Source organism: Trichomycterus rosablanca, chromosome 1 (assembly GCF_030014385.1).
Source record: "Trichomycterus rosablanca isolate fTriRos1 chromosome 1, fTriRos1.hap1, whole genome shotgun sequence".
Classification (NCBI taxonomy): domain Eukaryota; kingdom Metazoa; phylum Chordata; class Actinopteri; order Siluriformes; family Trichomycteridae; genus Trichomycterus; species Trichomycterus rosablanca.
The window spans coordinates 68,367,855-68,391,863 of NC_085988.1; the positions used below are offsets into that span (position 1 = coordinate 68,367,855).

A 24,009-nucleotide genomic window follows, 5' to 3' on the forward strand; every position below is an offset into this window, starting at 1 on the left:
AAACAGTGAGGCGAGAAGAAAAGATAGAAATGAGAGAACGAAGAGAAAGGGGAGAACCAGAATAAGAGAGGCGGCTGTGGGGGGTGGCAGTGCAGCATTGAGCTGGGCCTCTCATAGTCTGATAAAAATCCCTTTCTTGCGCAGCTAGCTATTGTTTGCTTGTGTAGCACACAAAGGCCATTAGCCACAAACGGCAGGTTGTGATGAAAAATTAATGAAGGCTTTAATCATTATGAAAGGGTCTTATTATTACCTCTCTCTCTCTCTCTCTCTCCCGCTCTCCTTCCTCCCCCGCTTTTTCACACACTGCTTCCAGTCGGATCAGCCGCTCACCACACACACACACCGGAGGAGACGTTCATGTATTAGGTACAGGGAAAACGTGGCAGCACATTAGAAAGAGGACACAGAAGCTGGAAAATGGGTCAGGAGACCCAGAGAGAGCCAAAAAGAGACACTTGCTTCCTAAGCAGAAGTCAGACCTCTAGCTACCATGTACCCATCATGTTTCATTTTTTTTCTGGCCACCTCTGCTGCCTCTAGTGTGCTTGGAAATAGAGAAATTGTCTGGGCAATGAACACAAGAATGTGTACCTGGAAAACTAAACAGCAGCACAACACTCATAATTCTTTCCAGATTTAATATATCTGGCATATAACTCAAAAGAAAGTATGAACAACAACCAAAGTAAAATATTTATTCAGACTTTCATTCATTTTGTGTCCAGCACTACTTGGAAACACTGGGTGCAAGTCTAGGATTAATTGGGTAATGCCATGTGATGGATTCCTGCCTTTTGCTGGACCCACTGTGACGATGCAGGAGTTTGGTCGTGTTATACTTTGACAAGTGTATGGTTTAGAATTGTGGATTTTTTTTATTTAGAGGTCACCACTAGTCTACAAACCAGACTTGGCACAGTTTTGGCCGGATGCCCTTACTGACGCACCTCTCCTTCTTTCATCTGGGCTTGGGGCAGGCACTGACCATACTGACAAGTGCACCTCCCAATGGCTAGGCTGTTCAGCCATCCACCTCTCTCAGACATACCCAGTCATGTCTGTGTAGACACCTGACAGGCCAGGAGCATCGTAATGTTCTAGCATGATTTACCGCTGTGCCACCTGAGCACTAAAACACTCTAATATATATCATTATATCGACTCAGCTCTACAGTCCAGACGAACACTTGGTTACTAAGTCATACATTTTTGCTCATGTTGCCTCTTTATCACTAAACTTTCACTGTGCGGCTTATCGAGCAGCTCTGATGATGCAGAGTTCTCTAGTCATCCTCAATTCACTGTAATAACCACCTGTTACTGCCTCTCTCTCTCTCTCTCTCTCTCTCTCTCTCTCTCTCTCTCTCACTCACACACACACACACACACACACACACACACACACTCTTTCCCTGAGTGTGCCACTTCTGAAAATCTTGTTGGATGCTGAGTGAAATGTAAATTTGTCACTAGGACGTCTCAGGGCTATTTCTTCCTCTTGTATTTCTAAGTGTTTCCCACCCCAGCATCCTCTTTCCTTCTTTCTGCTCTTACAGTGCGTGCGTGTGTGTGTGTGTGTGTGGGGGGGGGGGGGGGGGGGGGGGGGGGGGCAGTGGGTTGTGGATGTGATAGGACAGTGCAGACAGGTCAGTGCTGGAGTGCGTTTGTGTGTCATTAGCTGTAGTAATAACACCAGAGCAGGAGGGCTGCACAGGGCATGAGGTGAGAAAAGGAAAGCTGCAGGGTCTGCCGCTCGGGAGCCGTGGGGACACCACACACACACACACACACACACATGCAAACACTCTGACTCTTGATAGTTCTCACTGAACCTGGCAGAATGCGTTATGTGGGACACAGATGTTCATGGTCCCCGGAGTATGTGTGTGTGTGTGTGTGTGTGTGTTGGTGTGTGTGTAAAGATGCCCGCGTGGTTCTCTTGAAATTGTGTTGAGTGTGATTCATGGCCAAGGCCAGCCCTTGTTCCCTGAGCCACTCTTTCTGTCCCTGACACACACAAACCCAAAAACTGTTCTGATGAGTGGACTTTGCTCACACACATATACACACACACACACCTAACAGTCACATTAAATGATATTTAAAAAATCATTTTCACTGTTCTCATATTCCTGGTCAGGGTTGTGGTGGGTCCAGCACCTAGAACACTGGGCTTAGAGCAGACTAAAACTTTAGACAAGGCCCCAAACCATTATAGTGCGACACAACTATTTACTCTCTCACACATGCGAAAAATCCTTGTAGTTGCTTAAGGAGAAAAGGAATTTGTAAGTGAAAGGCATGTCTGTGTAAGTGCCCGGCCTGTCGGTACCACAGCTTCAAGATTTAAACTTGGGTGCATGCTTTTCTTATATAGAGGCAAACGTTTTATAGTTTCTCATTTTTAGCATGTCCCTCATTTACAGTCATGTGTGGAAATACTTGACTTGGATACTTCAGTACCTGAAGTCTACCTTTAAATCATTTATTAATTAATTAAGACTTTAATTCCACTTGAGTTCAAGACTCAGACTCAGTAAAATATAGTTGCATAAATCATTAAAATCCATAAACTGCCATGGAACACATCCCTTGCAAGTTTATGTAAACTTTTGTTTTCAGCTGTAGGTGTGTACTTTAGAGGTGTGTGTGTGTGAGAGAGAGAGAAAGAGAGAGAGAGGTAGAGAGAGGAGCGAAGGCTTTGGAGGCACTGGGGCATTTTATAGGACAGCACTTAGGCTCTGACATTGAGGCCTATGAACACGCAGCACTGTGGCAATCCTCATGCATCTATAGACCTGAATGGAGCACAATAGCAAGGGCGGATACATTCTTCTGCAAAGACTGAGAGAGCTGAAAAGGAAGAAAGACTTCAAGGGTCCGGCAGGGTCTTTTTCATTCTTTCAGTCTCACTCTCTCAATGTGTCTCCCTCAGGGCCAGCTAATCCTGTCACAGAAGTGGGGTTGCTTTAACACACACATCCAGACGTCTACTTCAATACACACACATATGCACAAATATATATACACACAATATCTACAGAAATATGACGAATCTGCTCATGAAGACTCAGGAGTGTTCTCAGAAATGTTCTTATGATTGTCAGTCATGAAAACGTTCTCCTAAAAACCTGCCATTTATTGTCATTTACAAGCTTTTACAAATACAAAGTCTCTCGTTTTCTTTTAAACACACACACACACATACACACCCACAGAGTGGCACAGGCACTGAAGGCTGGAGGCAGTGGTGGGTTGACAACTGAGCGTGGGAGAGGAAAAAACTTCCATGTGTAATTTCCACCATTTGGTAGTAATTAGTTTGTTGTAGAAATTAACATTACGTGCGGCGTTGTTTGTCATTATCTCCCCCTCTCCTCATGAGAAAAAAGAAGGGTGAGACTGAGAAGCTGAGGCAGGAGCGAGATACGCTACGATAGATTTCGCAGCATGTGCGTGTTTAAGTGGAGATTTTTGTCTGCTAAAATAAAAAAAGTGACATTTACAGGTTACACAGTGCTTCTGTTGTGCAAAAGTTATTATTTGTCTAAGCATTCGCGGAGGACAAGCTGAGAAACACAGGTCAGCGTTTAAGTCTGCAGTTTTACTTTGAGGTGGTGGACAAAATAATAGAAAAACTGAATAAAACAAAAGAAGAAAGATATAAAACACACCGTTTAAGGGACTAAATCAGAATTACCAACACAGATGCATAGGTGAATTATATCAGATTAATTGCTATTTTACAGCATCGATCTGCTATAAAATACAATAGTAAAGCAAACAGTTATTGCAAATCACAAAAAATCCCTGGAAAATTATTTTATGTTTAACAAGACGTCTTAAAAGTCATGACGACTCGAAAGATACGTTCACACAAAAAATGCCACACGAAGGGTTTAAAGCATTTGGTGACAAATCTCTCTGCATTTTACAGTGAAGAGAAACCACATTAAATCACATATCACAACCTGCGTGGCCTAGTCGGACTGAAGTGTGAGCTTGAATACGCTGTAATGTTGTGCTAGCATGTTGGACCACCCGAGCACCTTGTACAGTTTATTTTAATTAAACTGTTTTGAGATCTGTTCTCTTTTTGTACACATTATGTTTCAAGTTTTTTATATTGCTTATCTCTAATGAACGTCGTTCACGTACAGCAGATACAGCTCCCACATACTCGTCAACAAACTCAATAAAAATCATGATCTAATGGCAGCGACTCTGGCCTGTTTGTTCCGTGTTATCATGCCGTGTAGCTGTCGGCCACCATTAAGAAAGCCGGCGAGGCCTGATTTCCGAGTCTGAGCAGACATATGAATATTTCTCAGATGGTCTCAGATGTGGACCAGCTTCCTTTGAGCTGGAGCGAAGGACAGCTAAAGATATGAGAATACCCAGGGGCCATTGTGAGCAGCTATTGTCCGCACCTATGAAAGGCACATTCAAGTCACTTTTATTGAATTGTTTTGCTCTGCCTTTTCAGTCTGTATTCTTTCACGGCCGTTGTGTAAGACAATCAATAGAGACGGGTCTCTTTTTCTCCCTCGCGTCGCTGGAAGAACGATATTAGGCGCTGAATGGGGGCTCGTCGGATAGGAGAAATGAAAGCCTGGCGCTTTGTGTGGAGCACGCATACACACTTATGTATGTATATGATGCTTTTGGAATGATAAAGCTTAGTCTTATTTTTTTTGTCCAACGTGTGAGTTCTAGTCAGAAAAAAGCAGAAACGACTGGCTGTATAAGTATACGATCATGGGAGTGGACGTGTGTGAAAAAGGTTTGGTTATTAACCTCCCAGTGAGATATTAAGAATGGGACAAAAGCAGGTGGTTCATGAATCAGACTACGGCTCTATTGTGAAGCTTTATGAAGGCCCAAAGCTGACTGGCTATTGTGGCTCAGGACTTTGGACAGTTACACAGAGGCGTCATTGACATACACTAATTGTTCCTGAACTGTGACGGCTCAATGCAAAAACTTCTTTTATTCATGAGCCGGCTATATATTGTAGACGTCTTTTAGGAATATGTTAAAAAAATGAGAAGCTTTAAGTTTTTTCTAATAATAATTAAAGGCTAAGTGCATACACAAGAAAATATTGCTTGATTTTATTTATTTTCTGATGATACTTCATTTGTGAGATATTTGTCACTGACATTTTGTACCATTTTTATTCTTATTAGCAATAAACAAAATCTATTAACGTGTTCCCTGGGTTTTTTTTGTATAGGCTTTTGTGTAAGTTCATGCTGAATAACAGAAGATAATACATCAATATTAATAATTGCTGGAACATATTGTCAGTATAGATGGGCAGTAGCACATCACTCAGAAAGCTTTGCTTATGACCCACAATTTCAACATTTTTGTTTTACAGTAAAAGAAGATTATTAAGAATATTACGGTCCAATAATCAGTCTGATCATGCTGGCATGTGATTCTGGATCAGTATCAGACCAGATAGACATATTTTCTGATCTGATTAACTAGAGCTATAAAAGGCAAATCCTTCCTGTTTTGGGTTATTGTAATTAATTTAATGTACATGAAGAGGGAACTGCGCAGCTGTGTGTATAATATACAAAATCCAATCTGTTTAGGTGTCAAGTATTCAGTAGTGGATACCAGGATTGTGGAAAAACTGGATCAGGACATCAAGACATCTAAAGATATAATAATATCATGAATGTTAGTGTAAGAAATTCAACTGAAAATACTACAATATATTACAGTTTTATTTTTAAAAAATGCCTAGATTATGCTGCCTATATATATAGTGCAGAAATCTGCTTTTATATGTGTGCACATGTATTGGCAAGTCAGTACTTTTTGTAGAGTGAATGGAGGATAATTTAAAGGAATCCAGTAAGGAGATTTCCTCATACTTGCCTACGTGAAGTAAATTAGTGTAAATATTGTATCTGTATGCTGTAAAAATGCTTGCATAGACATTTGAGAGGCTTTTCCAATGGCAGCGATGCCATTGATGGTCAACATGAGCCAATGTCTTAAGTCCAGATCTTGGTCCAGATTCCCCGCAGGCCTCCTACGTGATGACTGGACGAGCTGCTACACTCTTTACTGTGTTAAACTCCCAGGAACTCCATTCTTGTGCCGAGAGGAAGTGGGGCTCTGAAGGCACAGCATCACTTTAAAATAAAGCTATCCATTTCCACTGGCCCAGCCCCGAGGGTTGCGACCCCCTCCACCCTGCCCAGAAAAGAGGCTTTATTTTAGCCAGATGTTGGGAGATGATTTAGGCAGCTCCTGAGCTCTCGCATCCCCTCTCCCTCCCTTTCTCTCAGTGCCTTGTTTGCTGCAGAATCCCTCTCGCTGTTCCTCCTCCTTTTCCCCACTCACCTCTGCTTCTCCCTCCCCTGCCTGGGCGCACGGGGCCGCTGCAAGACAGAACAGGTGTTCTTCACTTTTTGATTTCGGTGCATTTGAATTAATCCTGTCAGCTCAGCTGTTAAAACAACTGTCACCTCCAGCTGCTAGTCATTTTGAGCTGGATCTGACATTCTCCGCCAGACTACTGATGCACTGCTGACACACACATACATACGCATACACACACTTGCCGTCTGTTCCTTGGCCCATTGTATGTATAAATCTATTCTGTCTCACACATACACGCACGTCACTCTGGCTTTTTTTCCCACTCCACACTTCAGTTCCCCCATATGCCATAATGTTTTAATACATCTTTGCCTAAAATGCAAAGTTTTTTTTTTCCTCTCAGACTGTTGATACTGTCTGTGTTTAAACATGTCACCTAGTTGTCACACGCCAGAATAGTGAAGTTATTAGTTTAACAACATTTCTCAGTAACAAGGTTGTAGTCCTGTCACTTTGTATATCACGTATGTTGTAATTAGTGTAACTATTTGCTTAACCCAGCAGCAGCGTAGCTTTATAAACATAACATAGTTTTAATTTTTGGAATATTTATACATTCAGGCTGGTCTGCCTGCTGCGCTACTGTCCCATCACACGACTTCTTTCCATTTCTATTCAGTACTCATTAGAAGACTTTAACGTGAATGTTTAAGTAAACTTAAAACAGTAGATACATCAAGCTTTTGGCATTGGTTATTAATCATTTTATGGTTACAACACCTTATCCTAGTTCGTTTATAATTTTGCATATTTGGTTTGTTTCTGTTTAAAAAAACAATCAATTTACACCACATAATATTATTATAAACAGATTTTTGACTGGATTATGTGACAGTTTTTTTGCCAGTTTTTACCTTCTGATAATATAAATGCTAAATCCAGTCAAACTTGTTCCAATACATTTTATAACATGCTAAAGATTCCCAGGTGGAGCGGTTCAGGTCCTTTCTGTGTGGAGTTTGCATGTTCTCCCGTGTCTGTGGGTTTCCTCCCACAGTCCATAGACATTCAAGTGAGGTGAATTGGAGATACAAAATTGTATGTGACAGTGTTTGACATTAAAACTTGAACTGATGAATCTTGTGTAACCAGTAACTACTTGTCCTGTTATGAATGTAAAACATGACGTTAAAATCCTAATTAAATAAATAAATACAGGTGGAGGACATTTGGAAGCCAGTAGCTTCCCATTTAATGATCTAAAAACCACATTAGATGTTTGTTTAAAAATATGGCTTGAAATTTTGGGACACATAAGAAACAACAGCAATGCTACAGTCCTTAATGTGGTAGGCAATCGTGCCAAATGATTGTTAAACTGAGTATAATGTTTCCTGAAGGCACTAAATTAACCCATATTGAAGGGTTAACCTCTGTCACTAGGCCAGAGTTCCAAAATTGGTGAGAAAACAGGAAGAAAGTATGAGAATCTCGTGCTACCATTCTGCTTTCCTGCATTCCACAAATGGCCAACCAGTAGCGATGCAATAAGGTTAATGGCTGCATAGTTATTCCCATGACCAGTCTTATCAAGCAATCAAAGCTTTAACTTGTAGAAGCATGCTTTCTCTCTGCTGACACCCCCTCTGCCTCTTTCAAAGCAAAACAAAAACAAACAAACAAAAAAAGAAGAAGGAAAATGCAGATTCGATGTCGAGGAATGTGAGCTAGCTGTGGACAGATTTTGGGTTGCTTCAGGCCAGGTTGGGCCATGATAGGTCAGATGTGGTCATGCCAGCTAGACTCCTAGGCCAAGGGCTGTGCTATTTTAGCCCTGTTAACAATCACATAATGGCTCTCACATGGGCAGCAGTATCTGGGAGCGACACAGGCCAGACAATAAGAGCCATTCTTAAGTAAAAACGAGCGTTTCAAACGCTTGTGGCATGCAAAGAGAGCAGCTTGGTCTAAAGTGTGTGTGTGTGTGTGTGTTTAAAGAAATCAAAGGTTTTATGCATTCTTGGTGCACTTATTCTTTTAGAAAGTTTGACCAGTTTGACTGTTTGTCAGATCTGCATGTTTGTATGTGTCATTTCACCTGTCACAGCACAAAATGACCCCAAAAGGGGTTTGTGAATGATAAACAAATTCTGAAACGATAAACAATGTGAAGCTGTCATCAGGAGCCAGAGACAGGGTAGCCGTTACATTAAACGGCTAATAACAGTGTACGGCTGCCACAGGCGCTCTATTGTGACAGGAAGTTAAGATGGCCGCTTGCTAAAGGGTCATGGTTGGTGGGGGTATTTTGCTTCTGAAAGGCTTCTGCATGTCAGGGATGTGTGTATGTGTGGGTGTGTGAGAGCAGCCTTAACAAAAGCCAGGCTACACTTTAACATGACATTGATTGGGATGTTAACAGACATTTCATCCTTTGTGTCTGTTAGCAATTTTTTTGAGTGCTTGTCAATTATGTGAGTGTGCGAGCGTGTGTGTGTGTTATGTGTACATCAGGAATCTTATGGGCGTGTGTGTATTTGGTTAGTGCACATGCCAGCAGGTAATCTATGCCTGTACGTTTTCTTGATTGACATGAGTGTGTGTATTTCCACACACAGCTAGCCTACTTTTTGTTTTGCTGAGTTAATGCATCAGGCACTCGGACACATTCACACACATTGTGTTCTTTTGTGGTCATGCTGAAGTTGTGTAATGAAAGCGGGTGACGGCAGAGCTCGAGGCTATGACAGCTCTCCTCAGACTGGGCCGTTCGCTCCAGACGCTCTCAGCCCGCGTTATTGCCATGAGACAGATTGAAAGTGTCATTTTCCATTATAGAGCGCATAGAGGAAGCACAAATATGTCTTGGCCTACCCTCCCCAAATGCCTTTGACAAGAAAGGCGGACACATTTTTTTAACCCTTTGCTTCTTTCTGTGTGACAAATTTCACTCCCGAGAACTGGAGTCTGTATAAAGCACTAGTTTTTAACATGGATTCTGTTTATAGAGTATCCACATAATCCAAAGAAATGAATATAAATGTATCTTTTAATCTTTTCCTCACAATTCATTTAAAATTTTTTTTTTTTTTTTTATTCAAGTTCAGAGACAACAGCATGAACAGCATGTCCTTAATGTACTCCAGCTATTCACTGCAAACAATAATGTAATAGATCTATTTATAACAATTAAAAATTCAAACACAGAGTATGCTCAGCTGCCAGTAAAACCTGCAGCAAAACAAAACAAAAGGTAAAAGAAAATACATTGACAGCTTCCATTAATATGGGTGTGTTGACCCACACTGGTTTATTGGAACTACAGAATTCAGTTCAGTTCCACCAGCAATTCTAAACCACCTCACAAGCCAAAATGTTTATTACGGTCTTTTATTAATGTACTTTATTAACAGTTTACAGGGCGGCACGGTGGCTAGGTGGGTAGCACTGTTGCCTCACAGCAAGAAGGTCCTGGGTTTGATCCCCAGGTGGGGTGGTCCAGGTCCTTTCTGTGTGGTTTGCATGTTCTCCCCGTGTCTGCGTGGGTTTCCCCCGGGTACTCCGGTTTCCTCCCACAGTCCGAAGACATGCAAGTGAGGCAAATTGGAGATACAAAATTGTCCATGACTGTGTTTGATATAACCTTGAGAAGTGATGAACCTTGTGTAACGAGTAACTACCGTGTGTCTGTCATGAATGTAACCAAAGTGTGTAAAACATGACATTAAAATCCTAATAAACAAACAAACAATAACTATAATCTAATCACATAAAACAAACACTGTCCTGTAGCTTTGATGTATTTTACATATTTAAGTAAACAGTGCTTTATTAATTAAACTATATTAATTATCAAAGTTTTTTTACCAAAATTTATCCAGAACAGGGTTGGTAGCAGTGGGATACTTATTAATATAGATATTGTAATAAAACCAAATTGTATTATTGTGAGAGCTACAGTGGGTGATTATGCACAAACATTTAAAGAGAAGTTAAATCCAGACCTGGGCCGAAATTTTTTTTTTTTTCTTTAAACGTACTAATTATTATTTTTTTCTTTAAAAGGGCACTGAAATTTTTTAAATTTTTATCTATTTTTTTTCTCCAAATAGATTTGGCTTAATGACCTAAAGTGGAATGTAGTAAATTATGCAAATATAATATTTATTATTGTCACATATTACTGTGCATTACATATTGTTATTATTATTATTAATAATAACAGTAATAGTTGTAGTGGTAGTAGTGGCAATCTACACTAGCCCACTACCGCTGGGAACCAGGGTTTGAAGGGCCTGCAGTGGATTGGTTCTCTGTCTGGGTTGTGTTGTGGCATTGCCTTCATTGACTTTATAACTGGAACCACTGCAAGCCAGAATGAAGCAGTGGAAATGAAATAATGGTAGAATGAAATAATGACAATAATTAATACATTTTTAAAAAGTAATAATAATTATAAGGTTTTATAAATCATAGACCATTTTTGGTTGCCATAAGGTGTGGTAACTCTAGACTGCTTTGGGAGCATTAGCATTTATTATCAATGCAAAATGAATAGTGACAATATGGACTTACAGGTGTGGTGTTATATACCCACTTCAGATCAACACATAGTATCATGATACAGCATTGTAATCTCATACATGGAACATTTGTTTCACCGTGTGTGTACAGCTGTGTAATTGGTAATCAACGTCTAAAATAAACTTTAGGCTATGTATCTGTCACATACAGCATCAGCTGATACTGAGTTAAATACTTTAAATGAAAAAAAGAGTTGAGTGTCTGTGAGCTTGTCAATCTGTAACTGTGTAAGAAAGTGGTAGAGAAAATAAGAACACTTCCCCTATATAAAGTCTATACTTTTCTTTTTCTTCCCATCCACGCCAGCCGGCTCTCGCCGCTCAGTCTTGGCTGTCCTCAGAGAATTTCTTTATTTTCCCGTACTTTCTCACATGTCGTGACGATTTTGTTCACGTTCATCTTCACAATGTCATGCCCTGCGCACAGTTATTTCAATCTGGCAGTGTAAATTTGGCAGCATGCAGAATGTGCCAGAATAAATTTGGCTTGCGTTTTGGTTCAAATCAAATTGGACATAAGCACCCACAACACCATCTGTCAGAAAAAGAATGCAGAAATGTGAAGGGCACAATTCAGTGTGCGAGAAGTGACTTTTCTTGTTTATTATATCACCCGCTCCTCAATGGGAATTAAACTGTAAAAGTTTTCACTAAATTTGCCTTGTGTGTGCTTGTTCAAGTGCCTAACCAATTTTATTAAATACAGTTTTAAATATATTACATGAATTGCTTTACCTTATACATTATTTCTTCAACTTGGTTTCTGCCCCCTGTGTGGAAGCTAACAATGTGGAAGCTTTTTTTTTAAATGAGAAGAAGGTTCAGCTGGCGCAGTGGTGAAACACGCTAGAGTTTGAATCTCAGCTGTGCTACTGACAGGTCAGGCACCTATATGGACAACGATTGGCTTGTCTGTGTGTTGGACTGCAGGAGGGATTTCTCGTAATTGATGTAATTATGATCTCTGCTGGCTGATTGATCCCACCTGCATAATGAGACAGGGAACAATGGAGATCAGTGTGTGACTCCATGCACTATACGGATCTCCATATGAACTCACCTCTTGCCGGTGATAAGCAGTAAGTGTACTTTTCATGGGTCTTCTCTGTCAGGCTTGGAGGTCAGCAGCAGTGGCGAAGGCAGAATGTGATCTGCTAATTTATACAACTAGCACAATTCTAGGTAAAAATTGCATAAAAATTAAAGGAAAACGGTGTAAATCATATTCTGTGGCCATTTATTTTTGCTGGCAAAAAGATCAACCCAGTCGGCATCTCTTGGTGGTTTTGGGCCTGATGTATTTCACACTGAATTCAACACACACGTGATGCGTATAGACCAGAAGTCACATGTCATCAGTACTGTATGTGCTTTACACATCTGTACACTTAACGTGGCTTTATTTTCTTTATAGTAAAATGATTCTAGATTTTTGTATGCTCACTCATGAGAGCATTTTTGTGTCAATTCAGGATAAAAGCACAATTTCCTTTTTAGACATGTTTTTTTTTTCCTTTTCATTATGTTTTAGAAAATTGTCCTTGTTGCCCTGGTGACAAAGGTAAGATCTAAGGAGCGTTTAACTCGCTGACCTTTTTACTGGTGCGTCCCTCCTCCCTTCCTCCACCTCCCTTACTCTTTTTTAAAAGTGAAAAAAGAGACATTTTCAGCATATGTGTGTTTTCACAATCTGTTGCCAACTCACATAATAGGGACTTTTAGCTTTTAACCTTGCGTGGTCGTGAATGGCAGCTTTTGATGAGAGCTCTGAACTCAACACTTTTTTTTTCTTTTTGCTTCACGTCTCTGCAGAGCCTGAATTCGTCTCCACTTCGTTCCTGACGGCTGGCAAGAGCGAGCGCTTTGGCATGAATGGTTGAACACCCTTTAGAAGGAATTTTCTACTAAGTCTGTACAACCACAGCAGTCGGGCATTAATTGATGATCAAGCGTGATTATGATCATCTTTTAATTCAACACGTCCAAAAATGGCATGAACTTGGTGGCTTACTTTTAACAGCCTAACGCTATTGATCTTGACTGAGTGAGCAGATGCAGCATAGTTTCAGACACAAAGGCAGTAATTAATTACAGATTTTATGAGACTTTTATATGTGCAGGTGTCTTTAACCCTAAGTTCTATAAGCACAGCTGGGCTGCTGTCTCTGGTGTTCGCCATGTCTTTCTTTACCCTGTACCTCCCACCCAAGCATGCTACATTATAGCCTTACTGAGACTTTTTTGTTCTCCAGCCACAACAAAAAAATCTTAAAATAAAGTTAGGAGAAAATGCATGAATAACCAGACAAAACAACAAGTAAAGTCCAAACATTTTGTTTATGCACCTGCAACAGTAAAAACAAACAGGTCTTAATTTACCAAAACCCCTTTCTATTGCACCTCTATATTGTGGTTGTCACTTGATCTAAAATAACTTTCTGTGTCATAAAGAAATAATGCATTTATTATCTAACCTTACACAAAAACTACTTCAAATGTTTATAGAACCTGTAATTGAATTATTAGTCCTCAATAAATGTATTTACCCCAAAAATCAAGTAAAACCAAAAACCATACAAATATATTCTGATCAACACAACAGGCTACATATTAGAACCTCTATTAAGTCATTTAATAGTTATTGTACATACTTAACATTTAACCTAACATTTTAATGTTAACAACTAAGCTTATGTATTCTAACATCAGTTTCTATTTTAGCCATCACGTGCATATGGTTAGCTGGATTGGTAGCTACCTTTACGTAATATTAATTCATTATAAATTGCTAGCGCTATGCAGGCATTTTTACATATACAACAGAATAAAAGTTTATTAGACTTTGTGAACATTTATTGAAGATCAAAGAACCTTTTTTTTTACTGTGAAAGCACCTTCAGCATAAAGGTTCTATATTTTTTACATGTTCTTCCTGTTAACATTTACATTTTCAGCATTTAGCAGACGCTTTTATCCAAAGCGACTTACACAATGAGCAATTGAGGATTAAGGGCCTTGCTTAGGGACCCAACAGTGGCAACTTGGTGGTGGCGGGGCTTGAACCGGGAACCTTCTGCTTACTAGTCCAGTACCTTAACCACCGAGCTATCACTGGCCCACAGAAAGCTGTTTTCTCAAACAAGGAACCATTAAGAAACCTGTATAATTAAGAGAGTATTCAGGATTTGGATGACTGTGTATTAAATGCTGAGTTGTGGTGGCAGGAGGACTGAATGTGAAGCTTGTTGTGTTTTGGGGCCGCGGCACTGTGCCGAGCCAGGGTCTTTCCTCTGAGCTTTCCCTGCCCGCCTGGAACTGGCGTCAGTACACTAGGCCTTTTGTTGTTTTCTGAGGGTCTATTTCATTCTTCCTTCATCATTTTCTTTCTTTCCTTCTTTTTTCTCTGACCTCTTTCTTTTTTTTTTTTTTCTTTTTTTTTTTTTTTTTTAACTTTTTCCTGTTAGCATGCACTTAACCCAGTAATACACTTCATATATTTTATCATTATAATGTAAACTAATTATAAACCATGTTTATTTAGTGTCAATCACAACCCTGATTTTTTTTTTCGATTTTTAAAAAAAAACGACATACTAGGAAAACTGTAGCTGTGCGTTCTGCACTGAGTCAGAGAGTGAAGGCAAAAATAGAGCTTCAGTTGTGACTGGAAGAGGAAAGTCTGTGTGTGTTGTTGGATGGGGTGGGGTGCAGAAAGTTTGTGTGATGAAATTGTTTATGAAGTTTTGGAGCCGGGACAGACATGAGACTGCCAGCATTTTGGCAAACCGGGGTGGAAAAGAAACCTCTTCAGCCAGGTGGCGGGCCATTTTGGCTCAACCTCTAGCCAGCTGCTGGAGCTAATGAATCCCCATAATGCCCTATAATTCACCTGTTATTGTCAGATTGACTTGTCTTGCTGAATAGTAGTGGCTATCAGAACAGGACAGCATAAGTGTGACTGGTGAGACTGAGAGAAAAAAATGCCTCCTGGATTCTCTACAGACACAAAGTGCAAAAGTTTGCATCTGCTGTCATGTTTGAATTGGAAAAAATTAAAAGTATATTTATTTTACATCTAACCTACTAAAGGGGAATCTCAATTAAGATGTGGGTGTAGACAATAAGACATCAATCAAAAACATAAGACACATTTGATCAATCTGTAGAGGAAGTTTGATCATAATGTTGTTGGTCTCCAGACCAAATTTGAAAAAGAAAAAAAAACTAGCAGAATTACTAAACATTTCACAAATAAACTGCAATTTCTGTTCAATTGTTTTTGAAATAAATATGGCTGAACAACTGGGGTTACAAGTGAGAGTATACCAAAGCTTAAGAGGTTTGTTGAATTATTAAGACAAAGGACAGGCATACAAGGTATTAAAATATTAATATCACATTGAATCATCACTGAATTATTGTGATTTTTATATGTGTATTTGCACATCAATAAATACTAAAATTCTCAACACATTAGCAAAGCCAAACATGCAATAGAGCAATAGAGACTTCAAGGAAGACAAAGGGACCAGCTTCTCCTTCAGCACTCTACATGACCTTGTCTCATCACTTAGCTACCTTTCAGCATTCGCAGGGCTGTTTTATAGCATTATCAACTGACAACCTGTTCTTTTTTTAATCTAAAACATTTATTCATTTATTGTATGTTTTACTGCCGCTTTATTTTGGTCAGGGTTGCAGTGGGTCTGATTAATTAAGTGACATGCAGAAAACACCCCAGACAGGTCGCTAGTCCATTACAGGGCAGAGAAACACACACACATTCACACACACACACACAGACACAAGAACATATAGACTCCACACTGAAAGGACCCTGGCATTGGAAAAATCAGAAATCAAAGTGTCAAAAAAAGGACTCAGTAATGAGTAGCTCCACCATTCTTGTTGATCACTTCAAACAATCGTTTAGGCATGCTTGATGCAAGTGTTTCCAGGATGCTGTGGGAACGTTGCTCCAAGTGTTGAAGATGGCTTCACAAAGGGCATCCACTTTCTGGAACTGATGTCCATTTTTGTAAACTTTCCTTGCCATCCATCCCCAAATGTTCTTAATCGCATTTAGATCAGGGGAACACGCAGGATGGTCCAAAAGAGTGACGTTATTCTCCTGGAAGAAGTCCTTTGTCAGGTGGGCATTGTAAACTGCAGCGTTGTCCTGGTGAAAAACCCAGTCATTACCACACAGACGAGGGCCCTCAAGTCATGATGGATGCCCGCTGCAACATCTCCACATAGCCAGCTGCTGTGTGACGCCCCTGCACAACCTGAAGCTCCATTGTTCCATTGAAGGAAAAAGCACCCCAAATCATGATGGTGCCCCCCCACTGTGCCGCGTAGAAAACATCTCAGGTGGGATCTCCTTGTCATGCCAGTAACGTTGGAAGCCATCAGGACCGTCAAGGTAAAATTTGTTCTCGTCAGAGAATAAAACTTTCTTCCACCACGTGTCCCATGTTTGGTGCTCTTGACGGACAGCCAATCGGATCCTGCAGCTCAGCGCCGGTGAAATTTGTTTGGGTCTACCACTTGACTTTTTTGTTCCATAACACTTAGGATCTTTTAATAAATGCAAAATGACTGTTTCACTGCGTCCAACCTCAGCAGCGATGGCACGTTGTGAGAGGCCTTGCTTATGCAGCTCAACAATCCTACCACGTTCAAAGTCAGTAAGCTTTTTTGCTTTTGCCTTCAGGAGGTCTTGACAGTGTAAATACTTGACAGAAAATGACATGGAATCTAAATCTCTGTGCAGATTTTGGCTTTCAAAGGCTGTGGTCTTAAACTTTTGATCAGCTGATGAACAGCCTATTTCAGTTAAATTGTTGTTTTCAATAAACTGCCTGCTCAAAATCTTTTGTCTCTTGCTGGCATTTCTTCTTTTTGCATTGTGAAGCTCTACTTAGAACCTTCTTAAGATCCAATAGTGCAATATGCAAATTCTTGCAATTTTTTAACTGGTCTTAAGATTTTGATCAGGAGTGTATATCGGAAGGTCGGCATCCAACTCTTTCCTTTTCACAGTAAAGCACCAATGAGCTCTCTGTTGTAAGCTGTCATGAAACCAGAACCCGGTGCCCCGGTGCCATTTGTGTTAATAGTTAAAGTGGTGCGCCTGTCACCGGTACAATGATGGCTGTGTTAATAAATAAAAATATTAACTATTAGGGTGCAGGAGAGAGAAAGCTAGGGAGAGAGAAAAGAGTGGAAAAGAGGCAGGTCAGACCAATTGAGTAGCCATTTGGTGGCCCTTTAACTTGTCAAAGCTCTCTAGCTTAAAAGCCTCTGTCATTGTTACAGACAGGGAACCGGAAGACAGGAGAGAGAGCAAGCATGAGGGAGAGAGAGAAAAAAAGTGAGAGAGAATAAGAAGGAGAGAGAGATGAAGGCTAATAACACCTGTTGAGACTGCAGGAAGACAGCTGTCAGGGTCAGCAGTATAACTGAATGGTGCTGACCGGACCGATGAGAAGTGGGTTCCACCGTAAGAGAGAACAGAAGGGACAGGATACGATACTAACAGGAGATGGTGCACTGGATGAAATATCGGTTTGTAACACTCGACATGGAATTTTTTGTGGAGATTGAACCCTTAATTAAAAGATCCGCTTGTATATGGTGAAAGCCTTTTTAATTCATTTCTCTTCAGCAAGATTGTCATCCTGATCAGCACTGTACACTCACACACTCACTCACTCACATTTTGGTGGCATATCTTTGATAATTAAACTCCCAGTAAAGTCCCCAGTAAAAAAAGAACCCATGACCATGAGCCAAGAGCTGTGTGACACTCATACTACCTGTTGCACCACTGAGCTGCTAGATAAATAGTTTACCTATAGTATTCTTAAACTTTAGCTTTAGTTTATGATAAAGAATAAACCAGAAAAGCCAGAATTGCTAAATGGTTTAAACTTAATTATCATAGTTATCAGCTCTAAATACATCAGCTTCATTCTCTGTGTGATAAAAGCCTTTATTTATAAGCATAGAAAATATTTAACATTATTGAGAAGGGCTGCATACATTTATATGGTCTGTGCCACTTCTTTGCAGTGTAAATGCAGTGTAACAGTACCAGAGAGAGTCCCAGAGTTTTAAAGCTTCAGTAGAGTCAGGAGCTTGAGTAGGAATAATTGCTTTGCGGCATTTTAAGGATGGCGACAAAATGACCTGTCTCTTTCTTATTTGATTACTGGAGAGGAAGTAAAGTGTGTGTGCACGTGTGCGCCCACCTGGGGCCTGTAATCTGTACCAGTCGCAGAGCTTCAGGTTAGTATTCAGCGTTATGAGCTGCAGCCGAATTACTAATGGTGCCACCTGGTGTTTTTGTCCCCTTCCACATTAAGTGCGCTTGTATATCTGTGTGTGTAAGTGTGTGATTGTACTAACGTGTGTGTACTTTCTTCTTACATCGCATGTCAATACTTTTATGTGAATGTGTGCGTATCTGCATTGGAAATTGTGTGTGTGTGTGTGTGTGTGTGTGTGATTATATAGATTGAATAAATGTACATAGTCATGCAGATGGACATCTGCTTCTTTAGCAGCATCTTAAGGGCTAAAACGTAAAGTGATTACCAACAATAGAGTAAAGAAAACGAGAAAAAGAGAGAGTAATCAGTCAGGAGTGATGCAGCTGGTAGAAGTGGTGCCGCAAAACAACACGGGCCTTAAGGATCTGGGTTTGAGCCCTGTCTGTGGAAAGTTTCATTGTCTGTGAACATGTTCTTTTTAGTGTCCACATGGTTTTCCTCTAATGGCTTTTAGAGCCAGTCAAAAGGCTTTCGCAGATTTACAAAGGGATGAGTTTGGTCCATGAACAGTGTATTAAACAGCCCTGGTATTAATGTTTATTATACAACTGACCCAACAAACTCAACTATCATTATAAGTGCAAAAAGTGTCAGAATTATTACTTAGTATTTGCTTATGCATTGAACATAAGGCTGACCTGGTGCAATAAATTTGAGGTGAATTGGTGAAGAGAAGTGTCAGACACTTCCACAAGAACAGTGTCAGAAGCTTAATATGCTGCTCTAGACTCTTAAAAGTGCACCTACAATAAGTGCTAAAAAGGTATGTGAGGTATTTGCCAACTAAACTGAGGGGTTCATTTCACTGGGGATCTTCTGGTGCACTTTCATTTCAGGGGTCAATCCTTTTTTCTCCACTAACACAGATACACAGATTTTTTTTACAGCAAACTCAGTATTTCAGGCTGTCTTACTTATTCTATTTATCTTTTCTTCTTTAACGGTGTGAAAGGGATGTTTTGTGTGTGTGAGTGAGTGTGTGTGTAAGAATTATTTGGGGTGGAGGAGTAAGATTGGGGGTAGTCTGGTTTGAGAGTTGTAGTAATTTTCCTCTCTCTCTCTCTCTCTCTCTCTCTCTCTCTCTCTCTCTCTCTCTCTCTCTGGTTGCAGTCGTGCGGCCTTGGCAGGTTAGTAATTAGTGTTTTGCGGGAGCTGGGGGTCTGCGTGGCGTATTAGAAAAACAAAGCGGCCGGCTCGATAATGTGTCCATTGTGGTGGTGCATTAAGAGCCTCTTTGTGTGAGCTGGAGCACAGGGCTAATGATTGGCTAGCAGCAGGTGAGGAAGCGGCCCTTCTCACTCAGTCTCTCTCTCTTTCCCTCTATCCTCTCTTCTTCCCGCCCCGCTGTTGCTGCCATTAGAGAGACGAGCCTTTATTACAGCAAATGGACTTTAAATGAGCTTTATTGTGATGTGGCCTTTGCTGATTCTCTCTCTCTCTCCCTCTCTCTCTCTCTCTCTCTCTCTTTGCAGAGACCCCCAATATTGAGAGGTTGCTGTCAAAAGATTGGAAGGACAAGCTGCTGTCCATGGGTTCTGGTCACTTTGGAGAGATCAAAGGTAAAAAGCAAGAGTATGTTCATGTTCCATGTCTGTGTGTGTGTGTATGTGTGTGTGTATCACTTTGTTGTGTTCATGTCTGGTGCCAGCTTTAAAAAAATTAAAGTCTAAGCAGACCGTTTCTAAAAAGCTAGCTAAAACACACAAGCAAAACATAGACCACACCCACCTTCCTCAGACATAGCCAGTTGTGTCTGTCTGGATGCCCAGATTTCTGAGCTGGTGAGCTAGCCTAATAGACCGCTGGGCCACACCAGTGCTATGTTCATTTTAACAGTCTAAAGAGCTACAGATTTTATGATATTTGTATTTAATTGCTCTTAAAAATAAATGGTTTTAAATGAATAAAAACTGATTTTTACACCCAGTTGCTCGATATAAAGATGTAATAGAAGTTCCCATGCCATTTATTTTGATTCAAAAAAAGTACAGTGATACGAAAAACATGGAAAAGTAGCTTTGACATCAATTTTCATGATGCCCACCACTTTTAAATATGATCTCAAAAGATCCTTTTTCCCACTTCATCCTGGTCAGGGTGGGCCTTATGTCTTAGAATCACTTGACACAATGCATTAACACATCCTAAACAGTGTGTCAGTCGATCACGAGGTCTTGGCCTTACCTTGTCCTCAGACATAATAAGAACCCACAACACTGTTAGAAAGCGTTATTGTAAGACACTGAAGTCTCTTTCTGTTGCTCAATATTAGTATCTACAGTTTTTATCTCTTCTCATGTTCTCATTTCTTCTCTTTCCTGTTGTTTTGCTGTTCTTAGTCAGTCAGACACAGTGCATTAGCCGCTCCATAAATGCACCACCTGTTTTTTGTTCCTCCTAATAGAACAACAGCACAACATTGATTTTTTTTTTTGCTCACACCCAGTCTGCTGAAATGAAAAAAAAAACAACAACTCTTTTCACGCTAGCTTTATTCTGCTGCATAACAGCTGCTCATGTCACCATTTTGCTGAGGTTTCTCTGTTTAGAGAAAGTTGGATTCTTTTAAAGCAGAAGACATTTGTGGGCTAGCTTTTAGCTGATAACATCACAGTCCAGCCTGTTAATGAGCTTGCTAAGCAACTTCTGCTGCCACATTAGTGTGGTTAATGATACACCACGTAGGGCCACACTTAAGCGCAGCAGGGACACACTGCACTGTTAGCACCTGAAATCCTAAAGCATGTTCTTGGGTGTTAACAGGCTAAAAGTGGTTAACTCGGGAGCAACTCGGGTGGCTCGGTCGTTTGATCAACGGGACAAGGACTGGCTGTCCCGCTAAGAAAGACTTCATTGATTAGATGAAGTAACCCTGCTGAGGGGACATTTCATCCCAGAGAGGATCCCTGCCAGGATCACCTAGAGTGTGACTAAGTGTGTCTGTCTGTGTTCTTAGTGTTTTACATTTCAATTACTTTTGGATTTAAAATTCTTTTTAGTCTTTTAGTTGTAGGAGAAGATAGTGTGAGACAGGTACACTGTATGAGATCCTTGACGTTGACATTGATGGCCAGCCATTATCTCTACACTTAGAACAATGAAAACCTATTATTTTATTCATTCCTCATTAGAAATCACTTTATCTTGGTCAGGTGACCGTCACACACTCACTCATACATTCACATTTAGTCCCTTAGATCATGTGGATATTTAGAGAAATCAGTCTATCCACTGGCATGTTGATGGAGATGGGAGGAAACCAGAGTACCTAGTGGAACTCCACAAAGACATAAGGATATATAAATCTCTGCATAAAAGGTTTTAGAGCCTAGGATTGAACACTTGTTGTTGGAGCTGTGTATCACTACATGTCACCCCTAAACTCCCTCACTGTTTGTTTGGAGAACATATTTCTGATTTATTGCTTTATTTGTTTATTGTCATTTTGGATCAAATTGGTGGCTTGGTGGCACAGTTGGGCGGCCAGGGTCCTTTCTGTGTGAAATTTGCATGTTCTTCCTGTGTCTGTGCAGGTTTCCACCCACAAGTCTAAAGACATGCAGTCAGGCCAATTAAATCTACTGGTTTAAGTGTGTGTGTGCCCTGTAATGAACTGGCAACCTATCCAGGGTGTTTCCTGCCTTTTGCAAGAATGAATAAATTAACTAAATGTAATCATTTAAAATAAATATTTGTTTACAGCTGGGTCAGGGTGTGGCTTGATTACATAACTTTTGTAAAAAAAAAATTTTTAAAAAGGAGATAATAGTTCCATCTTTAATTCTTATTAACATTCATTTAATTAAGAGTGGGTGCAACACAAAAACATGGGTCCTGAGGTCTTTGGTTTGATCCTCACTTTTGTTCACTATCTTATTTTTTTCCTGTTTTTCTTTTGGTTGCGTTGATTTCTTCTGGGTACTTAAATTTCACTTAAACCACTTGTGTGTGTGTGTGTGTTGGCTGTTAGAATGCTACAAAGTGTATCTCATTTATCTCCCAATTTAATCATTTCCAATTCATAAATGTGAAATCGCTGCAGCTTGCACAACCCTAAACTGATCAAGGAAAGCCGGATCACCACACACCCACTCAGACACGTGTCAAATCTGCAGCCGCTTTTTATCACCTGCCAGCGTTGGGTTCCAAGACAGAGCTGTATGGCGTACATAGAACCATGCTTAGCTCCATGTGACTCCTTCCCTCCCCACAAATCGTCCTGAAGATCGTGTATCGCAGCGGCAGCAGGAGAAAACCTGACCTTCCCTTCTTGTGTTTGTGTGGGCGCCTGGCCAGGTCGACAGTTCTGCTGAGATTCCAACACTCTGAAATTACGTGATGCCACATTAGACCCAGAGTGGCCAGAGTCTGCGTTTTTAAATCTGTTTTAGACTGGGGTGACTCGAGAGATTGCATATTTTTAAAGGTTGCAAGTTTTCCTTTCCTATTACAAACATTGCTCTCAATTTCTGTCATGTTTACATCATGTACAACCACCCAGCAGTGTACGACGGCATCTCAGGATTTAATCAGCTGGTCTTTAGCACTGCATGAGTGCTCTATGTCAGAGATCAGATCAGTTTTGCCGAAGCTGAGCGATGGTGAGCGGTGAATGACTGCGTGCCCTGAGGCTAGACTTTCTCCGTTCTCTATGCCTCGTTGTCTACACCTCAGTGCAGCGCTTCAGGGGGATATCTGTTAAGTCTGGTCATTAATTAGGGGCGAGGGCTGCTTGACAGCTATTACGTTGTTACAGATTGGTTAATTACCGCTGCCTGTGATACGAGCCGGCGTAGAGAAGAAGCCGGAGGATGTTTGAAAGCAAAGGAAACTGCTTATTGATCCGTGCCTGTATTCTCAACAGCCGAGATCAAGATCCATTGGCTGTGATTGATGAGAGTTGAGTTTTTTTGCAGATGTGCGTGCTCCGTGTTTATTCTAACTTCACAATACCAACAGTATTTTACTTCTTTTTTTTTTTTTTTTTTATATATTCTCAGAATAAGCGGCCTACAGACATCCTTTCAGCTGCAAAACAGAACCATGAACGAAAGAGAGCTGTCTTTGATCCTTTGCTCCCTCGCCGTCTTTCTCTCTTTCTCCCTCTGGAAGCCACGTCGTTTTCTACACAAGCCCCTCTCTTGTGCAGTTCGGCTCGAATCTACACCCGTGTGTGAAAAGGCCCAGTCTCTGAGCTGTTAAGGACAGCCGCTGGGTTATTTTTCCAACGGGCCACCCCTGACAGTTGCCTTTATTGTTCATTGTTGGGTCTGTGTGTGGAACGGGGGGAGTGGGGTACAAATGAAGCATACTCTCACCTTCCTGTGGGGGGCATGAGGTCAGGTCAGCTCCTGTGACTCCCTCGTTTTTTCTCTTTTTCCCCCCATCTGTTTTTCCCAGTCAAGGAATGTGGCCCCTCTCAAGGTACCGGCTAGGAACAAAGGGGGATTGTCCGACTTTGTGGACACGTGTGTGTGTGTGTGTGTGTGTGTGTGTGTGTTTAAAGTGCTTTTTAGACCAAAAGATGTGACCTGAGATGCGTACACACCTATTTACACATTTGTTCTTCTTCCGTGACATTTGGAACAGCACTGTGAGGTCTTGCTCACATGCACTAGGACACATTTTGGGACTTGTATTCTCCACCCACATAATGGTCAAATAACATCCTGCTGAATGATTTAACTCTTTCTCCCAATACGCCACGTCAGCTCAACCCCAACCAGAGTCAAAGGTCACAC

General features: G+C 40.7%; 1 protein-coding gene across 4 annotated transcripts in view; it reads left to right on the forward strand.

Annotated features, from left to right (window-relative positions):
* Window positions 1–24,009, forward strand: part of sox5 (SRY-box transcription factor 5) — a 92,589-nt gene that overhangs the window by 25,254 nt on the left and 43,326 nt on the right. For 3 of the 4 annotated variants that reach the window (XM_062995614.1, XM_062995641.1, XM_062995623.1), the window contains exon 4: window positions 19,741–19,827. In XM_062995614.1, coding sequence (XP_062851684.1) covers window positions 19,741–19,827 — 87 coding nt within the window. The remainder of the gene's footprint in view (window positions 1–19,740; window positions 19,828–24,009) is intronic. The other variant, XM_062995633.1, reaches the window with a different exon arrangement.